Source organism: Plectropomus leopardus, chromosome 15, assembly GCF_008729295.1.
Source record: "Plectropomus leopardus isolate mb chromosome 15, YSFRI_Pleo_2.0, whole genome shotgun sequence".
Taxonomy (NCBI): domain Eukaryota; kingdom Metazoa; phylum Chordata; class Actinopteri; order Perciformes; family Serranidae; genus Plectropomus; species Plectropomus leopardus.
Window position 1 is genome coordinate 1,090,186 of NC_056477.1, and position 10,318 is coordinate 1,100,503.

Consider the following 10,318-nt stretch of genomic DNA (forward strand, 5'->3'; position numbering starts at 1 on the left):
TGACAAAGGGAGGAAAGAGAATCTCGGTGAGTAAAACTTTGAGAAAACGTTTCGGCGTGAACGGACACATTCTCCTCAGCTCACACAGAAGGTGCCGAAAAATGAACACAAAACAAAAATAAACGGTCAATGTAACAAACGGAGCTCAGTCGCTCGCAGTAAACATTCATCGTTCGTCGGAAAGCTGTTTCCACGGTCGCACCGACGAACAGAGAGAGGAGCGACGGATAGAAAGTCATCCTTTTAGGACTGACCTCGCTGAATATTTACAGTTGTGTTGACAGCGTCGACATTTTATAAAGTCAACGCTTTGTTTCTGTGCGTCCACGTTCAGTCTTTACAAAAATACAACCACAGCGGCAAAAACAGACCGCCACAACGCCAGAGTGTGTTTCTGTTTCTCGCTGAGCCTCAGCTGGGCTCACGTGAAAGCGCCGAGGCCGGACGAGGCATCTCTGTCTCTGTCCTCTGTCCTCTGTCCTCTGTCCTCTGTTTCTGTCTCTGTCCTCTGTCCTCTGTCTCTGTCCTCAGCAGCAGGTCAAACCTCCACCTAAATGAAATACTCCTTGTGGTCGTTGCTCTGGCCGCCGTGTGAGCCGCTGTGGCCCCTGAGCGTCCGCTCCGGGCTGTCCTCGGGCTTCACTGTTTTCACTTCCTGGCTCCGACTCGTCCCTTTCCTCCTGTAGAGGACGCGAGCCGTCACGGCCGACGCAGACACGGTCACAAAGATCACCACCGCGATCACACCTGCAGAGAGAGGGACAGGGCAGAAAACACGACTTTCATCTGGCAATAACATCCCAGTAACCATGGCGATGCATGTCCAAAACATCCTCAGCTTTATTTCTATTGCAGCTGCTCGTAAAAGTCGATCTAATGTCGCCGCTTTTTCTTTGTCTGGTATCAGAGTGAAGAAGACCTCGGCCTCTTCCTCCGTCCGCACACACTGAGTCATGTTTTGTGGAACGTCGTGACTTTGCTCTACTTTTTCATCAATAAAGTCACTTTACGGCCACCGGGTGTCAGACATATGAGCTATAAAAGCCAAAAAGGTGTTCTCGTATCATAATCGTATCTTGTTGTATCTTAACGTACTGTATCTTAGCTGCAAGACGAATTTCCATGAACACAGACAATAAAGTGTCATCTTATGTTGTGTTATGTTAGAATATCTTACCTTATTTTATTATTTCGTATTGTATCTCATCTTACCTAAAGGTATCGTATCGTACCTTAACGTATCATATCTTATTGTATCTCAACATGTATAATTTTGTTTCTTATCTTACATCTTTTTAAAGTATCATATCTTAATGTATCATTCCGTATCGTGTCTTAATGTATCATATCGTATCGTATCTCAATGTATCGTATCTTAATGTATCGTATCTTAATGTATCGTTAGGTATTGTATCTTAATGTATTGTTAGGTATCGTATCTTAATGTATCGTATCGTATCATATCGTATCGTATCTCAATGTATCGTATCTTGATCAGAATGAGGAATCGGAATCAGGAATACTTTATCTTGATCTTTGATCCCTGAGGGGAAATTGCCTATTAATGTATTGTATCCTGATGTATCGTATCGTATCTTAATGTATCGTATCGTATCGCATCGTATGGTATGGTATCGTATCTTGATGTATCGTATTGTATCTCATTTTATCTTAAGTTATTTCTTCTTTCATGGCTCATGCTTCTCTGCATGTAAGAAAGGTTTTAAAGGGTTAATAAGATGAGCGGCCTGACCTAAAATAACGCAGAGATTTTTTAAAATTTCATCATATCTGAGGCCAGGGACCAAATACTGTGGTCAGCCCTGGAAGCGATTCTGTCTGCAGCAGTTATCAGGATAAACTGGCAGCTTCAACACCTGCGACAGAAACCTGTTTTCCTTATTAAAAGTTAGCGAGTGCAGCTGGAACTGAACTCTGCCGCGTCGTCGCTGCTGTCGCTGTTGTCTCTTTGTGATTGAGGCTGATGACAGCGCGAAAAGTTTTTTACCTCCAATTAGAGCCGAGTCGCTCTTGATGGCGTCGACCAGAGGCTGACCCGTTCCCGCCGATCCAGAGCGGCCTGCAGCACAGAGAGACACATCAGAGAGACGGGACGCTCGCAGAGGGGGGATCATGGGATAAACGAGACGACGGCGAGCGGATGAGACAAACAGAGCGAGGAGGTCGTTCGTGATTAAAAAAACTGAAAGGAAGGAAGCAGCTGCAGAGAGAACGCCTCCACAACGCTCTGCGGATCTCCGACCGCGGGGAGCGATACTGCAGAGGAAACCGGATTATCGGCATCATTCCGTGACCATTAACCCCGCGTCGCCACATTATCAGACTCTCACAGGTCCCATTGTGAAGCCTGACAGGCAGCACCCAGACAGAGCGCCGGACTCCTCCGCCCACCAGCAGCTCCCAAATCTTCATTCATTTGAGCCTCCTGAGGAAGTGATGGAGGAATATTAACTCAGTGCGGAGCTGTGGTGTCTGTGAGGTCAGCCGCGGGTTTTTAACCCCTTAGAGCCCGCGTTAATATCACACGCACTCATACCGCTCTGCGCACAAGACGTGCTTTTCAAAATCAAACTGTAGCAAATTTTATACATTAACATTATTTTCTTCTTTCATTATTTTTTTTAAACCAACATCAGTTCTAATCATGAATATCAAATATTTATTAATTTCCAGAATTTTAACCATTTAAATGCCAGGTTTTTGTCATGATGACACTATGTTTCAAGTTTTTAAAAAAATAATATTTTCAATATACTACATGCAAAGTTTTTTAATTATCACAGCCTGGCAGGTGTCAATGATTAGCAGCAATACAGATTTTTATATATATTATATTGATTATTAAAAAAAAATACTTTCAGTTAACTACATGCTGAGTAGATTATTTTTATGCTGAAAACACATTGTTAGTAAGTTTTAAGAGAGCAGTAGTTTAGAGTGATAAAATCTAAATCCAGATTGAAATGGTGTTAGGATGTCATTAGTCTTAAAATTATTGATTAAAAATGATCATTTTTGTATTTGAGGAAGGAGGCAGATTATAATCTGATTTGATACGTGATGAATGTAAACTGCTGAGTATGAAGTCACATCTGGATTGTGATTTTCTGATATTGAGCGTGACCGTGGAGCGACGGGTCGTGATCATGTCATCCTCTGACCTGACAGGTGGTGGGTGGGCTCTGCTGCGTGGGGATTGGCTGACGTGGAGCCGCAGTTGGACCGGAGCAGCGGGCCGGTGACGCTGACAGGGCTGCTGTCTGGCTGCAGCAGAGCGGCTTTCAGAGGGCTGATGGCGTTAAAGAGGACAGCCGAGAGACAGCCGGTGAAACCCAGAGAGACGATCCGAGACAGCTCCGGGTCCAGCTCTCGAGAGTCTGCAGACAGAGACGGAGACGTGTCCATCATGCTTACTGGGTTTAAAAACGTCTCTGTATGTGGGTGTGTGACTATATAAGTGTTTATGTACACATGTGGGTGTGTGTTTCTTTTGTTCTGCTGTGCAGTGTGTAAGTGTGTCTGCTGTCAAAAAAACTTTACCTGGATAAAACATTTGTGCAACTTTGATTTGACCTGAGAATCCAAATGCATACATCAGTGCGGCTCATCCTACAGCCCCGGGCCAAATCTCTCCTAAAATCCCAAAATCCATCGGCACCTCGCCATTTTTTTCAGGCATTTTCCTGCTGTTTGGTTTATAATAAATACGGTCGCTGAGAATCACGTTAAGTCACATATAACTGACGAAAAATTCAATCTTGATGGTGAATCAGGGAATACCTGACATTTAATATACTTTGTTCAGTTATTCTCTTAATGAAAAGAGCAGCGTTCTGTTTAATAACCTGTCTGAACAGGCGACCTTTAAAAAGTCTATTTATTCACGTCTGTCATGTCAGATCTGCCACCTTTTGACCCGCGCTGTGTGAATAATGCTCCGTCTCAGCGCCGAGTTTCAGCATTTATATCTTACTTCTCTGTTCTCCGCTCGCTCCACCGTCTAGACGGCAGCTGTTTAGTGACCAAAGTTTCCAGCCGCTCAGAGTCTGATGAGGCGGGACATTTGTAAGAGGAGTCTGTCTGAGTGCTCTGCGGCCCGAACGGCCTCGTCTGGCTTTTTGTGTCCGTCTCTCTCACCCTGCACTCTGCCGAGCACCAGCGACCTCGGGCCGTTGAAGGCTACATCAGAGGTCAGGTTGAAATCCTCTCTGGTGTTCTGGTCAATCTGAAAGGAAATGAAAGGTTTCACATCAGAAAAAAAAACCACTCGGCATTGCTGGCATGAACGTTTAACTGATTAAACAACTTCAAATGTTGGTTATTTCTATGAAACATTTTTGCAGATATAAAACAAATTCTCCTCATGATTTCAATCATGATACATGTTAATCTGAGCCACTAAAACAACCATACAACACAGAAGCAAAAGGCTGCGTGACGGGCAGAAAACACAGCTGACGTGCTCCGGGACCTGAGGTAAGAAACAGTGAGCTGTTCGCACGTAAAACAGAGCATCGTCAGCATACACGGTGAAACATTACCATAAAGCACAGATTGGATAAAATCCAAGAAATGTCCCAAAATCTTTAAAATGCCCCAAAGAATCTGAGAAATCTCCTAAAATCTGAGAAATCTCCTAAAATCTGAGAAATCTCTTAAAACTCAAGAAATGTCCAAAATCTTGGAAAGGTCCAAAAATCTCAGAAATAATACAAATATCCCAAAATTCTAGAAATGTCATAAAATCCTAGAAACATGTCTAAGTCTGAAAAATGTCCTGAAATCCAAGAAATCTCCAAAAATCTCAGAAACGTCCAAAAATCCAAGAAATGTCTGTATTTCCTAGACACATCTTTAAATCTGAAAAATGTGCTAATATCCTAAAAATATCCTAAAATCCTTGAAACGGACGATCTGCTGCCCAAAGTGAGCAGAGAAAACTTTATTTTGAAGGTTAAAATAGATGTTTGAGGGGCGTTACGATCTGCTCGGTGAACGTTTGTGTCCGCTGACTGCAGCTCAGCTGTTACGATCTGCTCGTCCCCGCTGTCTCCAGCTCGTCCCTGAAGCCGACCGGCAGAGAGGCTGCTGGGAAAGACTCAGCGTGCGTTACCTGCACAGAGACGGCGTCCGCCCGCCTGCTGACGGTGACGGCGTGCAGCTGTCCGTTGGCGAGGTTCCTCACTTTGCTCCTGAGGATCTGTGCGTCTCTGCTGCCGTCCAGTCTGTATCTCACCTCCAACATGTCTGCAAACCAACACATCCAGCAGCTGAAAGCCAAACTTAAATTCAGTAAGAAAATCTGGTAAAATGGCTAATACATGAGGCAAACAGTGATTCTGCTGTTAATATTCAAGAATACATCAATATAAACGCTCCTTCAAAAGCAAAACGTCATCATGGACTTTCATTAACACACTCGCTTTGAACATCCAAGACTTTAACTCGCTTATTTCCTGAAATAAACTGCGTAAATCCTGCCGAGTTACATCATTTGGCAAAAAAGCGAAACACTCCTTCAGTATTTTCATGGCTGAGTCCGTCCTCGTCTATTTTAACAGAAACTAATCCTGGAGAATATTAACACATATAAACGGAGGTCTGGATGTTCCCGGGCAACAGCAGCTGAATAATACACAGATAATCACTTCATATTTATGAAACTAGGCCGAGTGACGGTTTACAGATTCTAATTAATCGAAACAAATTTAGCGCCATGAAAGACGGATAATTGAACGCCTTTCTCATGAATACCGTGTGATATCTGCAGGCTGTACGGAGGAGAAAGGAAAAGCTGGGCAGCTTATTTTCCATTTTACGCTGCAATAATGACTGCTGCGCATTAAAGACGATACCTGCATGCATGTGATCCCGAGGCCACAGTCTGACGGGATACGAGAGTTTGAGACGCATTACCATAAACGGTATATTTTTAGCCTCGTTAATTGCTTTTAACACTGAACAGTCGCCTTTTTGTGCTGAACTCACGGCGTGTTCACGCTGCAATGACCGCGCATAACGAATCGCAGGACGAGTTTAAAGAGTCGCGTCACGGCGCTGACAGAGATCATCAACCAGCCTGCAGATTTTGATCTACACAGACTCAGATCCCACCACGTCCCTCGTGTGGGTCGAACTGGGTGATTAATCCATGAATCTGTGTCGACGCTAAAACGAACCAACTGATCAGTTACTGACTGAAGCATACTGCTGCTATGACAAAAAAAAAACGATCACAGAAGGGGTGGCATTTTCCAAAAATTACACTCTGAAGCCAAAAGTTTGAATTTTCAGGCTCCAAAACGCCGTTGTTAAACAAAAGTTCAACGTTTCATGCAGGAGCTGTTGCAGTGTTACCAAGATTATCCCAGAAAAACTGCTGATGTAAAGTCGTAAAACAAATCAGAAAACCGTTAAGATCAGTTTATGGAAAATGAATCACCTTTTTTTCCTAACGTGCCTCTCAGGTCTTCTGTAAGTCTGCGTATCTCAGCTGAATTGATATTTTTGCTGCGATTATAGCCGCCCGCTCCTTTAGAGCCTGCTGGGGTGCTCGATCAGGAGCGCTTTTAAAATGTACACACATTTTCAAGCTCAACAGGAAATCGATTTATCCGACTCTATGCATAGAAATGAGCGTATGCCCGGTTTAAGCACAAAACTGATGAATGAGATCTTTGAATTTGAGTCAGCTGCTAAAAAACGACCTCCAGCCCTCCACTTCAGTACAGGAAATAACATAATTACAACAGTGTTTTATCAAATCATTTATATTAGTTTATTTATTTATATTTATATCAGGTTTGACTTTTAATACCTTCTGAAGGCGATTCTCTCCGCTCTGTAATCTCGTAAAATCAGACGAAGGAGAATTTAAAAAATGTTTCTACTCACATTTGCAACACAACACAGCAACAATCTAACATCAACAACGGAGCTGGAGTTCACTCATTCACTTCATTTTTGAGTCCAATGGACGTTTGTGCCAAATTTAACGACTTCCCTCAAGATCTTCTTGAGATATCACGTTCACGAAATGAGACGGACACTATGTCACAGGGACCTTGAACGAACGTGAAGTTTCAAATCCGTTCATCCTTAGGTCCAAGTGGATGTTTGTGCCAAATTTGAAGAAATTCCCTTTAGGTGTTTTTCAGGTGTTGTGTTCACAAAAATGAGAAAGACAAGGTCACAGGGACCTTTGACCATTAAAATCTTATCAAGTTCGGTTTTGAGTCCAACTGGACGTTTGGGCCAGAAATTCCCTTGAGCTGTTCTTGAGATACAGCATTTGTAAAAATGAGAAAGACACGGCCACAGGGACCTTGTCCTTTTCACCCATGACCACTAAAATATAATCACTTCATCTTTTATTCCAACTGGATGTTTGTGCCAAATTTGAAGAAACTTTCCCACACATATGTTAAGACAAAGCAAAAAATTCAAAAGAGGAGGTCACAGGGACCTTGACCTATGACCTATGACCACCAAAATAAAATGAGTTTATCCTTGATTCCAAATGGATGTTTGTGCTAAATTTGACGATATACTCTTAAGGCATTTTTGAGAACAGGATGGACGAACAGGTGGTTGGATAACCCGAAAACATAATCCCTCCGGGCTCGGCTACGGTTTTATTAACGTAGGCATAAAAAAGTTTCATCACCAAAGAAACCAGAGTTTTTCTTCAGTGCGAACTCAGCGACCTGTCTGATCACCACGCCGTCTCTCTGATGAAACGCCGCTCATCAGCTTCCTCCAGTCTGACTTTTCAAAGCCGTCTATTCACACTCTGTTTACAGCTAATTCAGGTTTATCAGCCGTCTTTGTCCCTTCGGTTTCAAATGACCCCACTTGCCACGCGTCTGGCTGAACTCAAAGCGAGTCGATGAGAGTGTGAAAAGAAAAGCAGCGGAGGATGAAAGGAGGAAAGAGGAGAGAAGAGAGAGCAGAGCTGGAGCAGAGGAGGAGGATGTTTGCTTCAGTTACAGTGTCGTCGAGTGAACGGCACCACATCCCGCATCATTACAGTTCGCCAGAAAGCCTCCTTCATTCAGTGAGGAGACAGATCGAAGGGGATACTTCTGTTTTCAGGAGGGAGTTTTCTGTGCACTTAGGCAGCTGGTTATGATCGGAAAAGATCATGTTTAAAAAACTGCTCTTGGTACCATTACCAGCAAAAAAACACAGTAGGCGGGTTTCCATTAACTTTCAAACTGCATAAACTGATATACAGCTAATAGATACACCAATTAAAAAAACAGCTGTGGTGGTGTTTCAGGCGATTTGAAAATGCAATATTTTACAAAACTGCAGTGGAAACCCTTTTTGGGCTTTTCTAGGTCACATGACGCCGTGAGGTCACATGACGCCGTGAGGTCACATGACGCTGTGAGGTCACATGACGCCGTGAGGTCACATGATGCTGTGAGGTCACATGACGCTGTGAGGTCACATGATGCTGTGAGGTCACATGATGCTGTGAGGTCACATGATGCTGTGTCTATGTGCTTGTCAGGAGGAACTGGCTCCCTCATGATGCAGCAGGAGCTACAAGAGCTGTTACATAACTCTGAGTCAGTTTTTAACCCACAGTTCCTCTGTGAAATCGTGGACTACATCTCCCAGAAATCCCTCATTCGTGGCCACGCCCTCGCCTTTCCATCACGGCTCCATAACACACCTACGTGGCCTGGAAATAATGACGGCTAGTGCCGTTACGAGGTTTTTTAATGTTCTTTAAATTCATATTTGAAAACTAAAATGAACTTTGGAAATTAAAAAAATCACATTTTCTGGTTGGAGGGGCCCCCTGTGAATTTTTGGGCCCCAGCAGGCTGGGACCATGTCTACTCTGCTGACAGACCTGTAACTTTTTTACCTGATAACTTATTATAAAAAGTCATTTTCATTATTCATAAAAATGTGAATGTACACTTGTTACAGTTGGCAGAGATGATACTGTTGTTTGTTTGTTGTCTGCCTGACAGATCTGTGTTTTACACGTGCGACTGTAATCTCTCTTGTGCATGAATCCTATAAAAAAATACATCCCTTAAACTTTATGATGCTGCTGGAGAAAAAGCGGAGGCTCAGATGGCACAGAGGGAGACGGGTGGTGTTTGGAGGACGTTGGCCTCACCGTGCTTGTTGAGCAGCAGCGTCAGGTACTCTCTGCGGTCCGAGGCCACGTGGAGCAGCGGAGCCGGACTCCGGTTGGTCCTGAAGCTCAGGGAGACGTTTTCGGCTCTCAGGGTGGTGTCGGAGTGGATGGAGGAGGGCGGGGCGCTCCTGTTCAGCTCGCTGGGCTCCTTGAAGGCGTAGCTGACGGATGTCCCCGACCTGAAGGCGGCTGAGAGCTCTGCAGGGACGAACATGATGTCAGAGAGTTTCATCACAGGGCTGAGCTGCAGCAGCGCGGCGCTCTGTGCGTCTTTAATAATGTTTTCTGTGAATCACGTGTGCGGCCTCTGACAGCACCTCATTACTGAGCTCGCACGCCGCAGACGCAGCAGCTGACAGCTGAAAAGAACAACGCCATATTTGGCTGCTAATTAAAACACGGCCGTGAATCGGAGCTGTGATTACCCTCGCAGGTTTACCTGCAGAGCCGCGACAGACAAACACAGCCCGTCAACTCCTGAATAAACGTGTGATGACTCCGTGTTCCTGTGATCGCCGAAATAACACGAGGCCGAGCTGTGAGGTCTCAACCAACAGTACGGCACAAAGTCTACAATAGGACCATCTGAAGACAAAAACCAGAAACGTGTTTGAAATGTTGAGTTTCCATTGAAGTATTAGTCTGTTTGACAGCCTACAGAGCCCTAAAATGACCTTTGAGCTCCTTAAATGATGTCGTTTCCTGCAGCGTCTCAACCTGACGCCGTCCAGCCGCGTATCAGCAGACATACCAGGACTTTTGTGTTTGGATCTTACGCTGAGAGCACTGCAAAAGTGGCGGTATTATGATATAATACTTGCCCCCAAAGTCAACACGGAAATGTTTATTATCTGCACAATTTGCATAAATTTAGACAAAGAAGAAAAAAACTCAAAATTAGCAAGAAATTAGCAAAAAGTAAAAGAAATGAAAAAACATAAAACAACGAACAATAAAAGAAAGGAGATTTTAAACGTGCTTAAAAATTAAAGTCACCATTTGAAACCTGAGCAAACTGATCTTGATTTCCATTAAAACATGAAAAGAGGTCAATCAAAAATCAAAGAATAAGTACTCAAAAATTAGCTAATAAATTTGTAAAATTGTTTTAATTTTCCTTTTAAATATATATAC

General features: G+C 43.7%; 1 protein-coding gene across 1 annotated transcript in view; it reads right to left on the reverse strand.

Moving 5' to 3' along the window:
- Positions 1–550: 550 nt before the first annotated feature.
- The window catches only part of LOC121954815 (contactin-associated protein-like 4), a 13,310-nt gene continuing 3,542 nt past the window's right edge, over positions 551–10,318 (reverse strand). The window contains exons 3-8 of the mRNA XM_042502523.1: positions 9,164–9,382; positions 5,135–5,268; positions 4,159–4,246; positions 3,183–3,398; positions 2,009–2,080; positions 551–747 (exon numbers count right to left, since the gene is read on the reverse strand). Coding sequence (XP_042358457.1) covers positions 551–747; positions 2,009–2,080; positions 3,183–3,398; positions 4,159–4,246; positions 5,135–5,268; positions 9,164–9,382 — 926 coding nt within the window. The remainder of the gene's footprint in view (positions 748–2,008; positions 2,081–3,182; positions 3,399–4,158; positions 4,247–5,134; positions 5,269–9,163; positions 9,383–10,318) is intronic.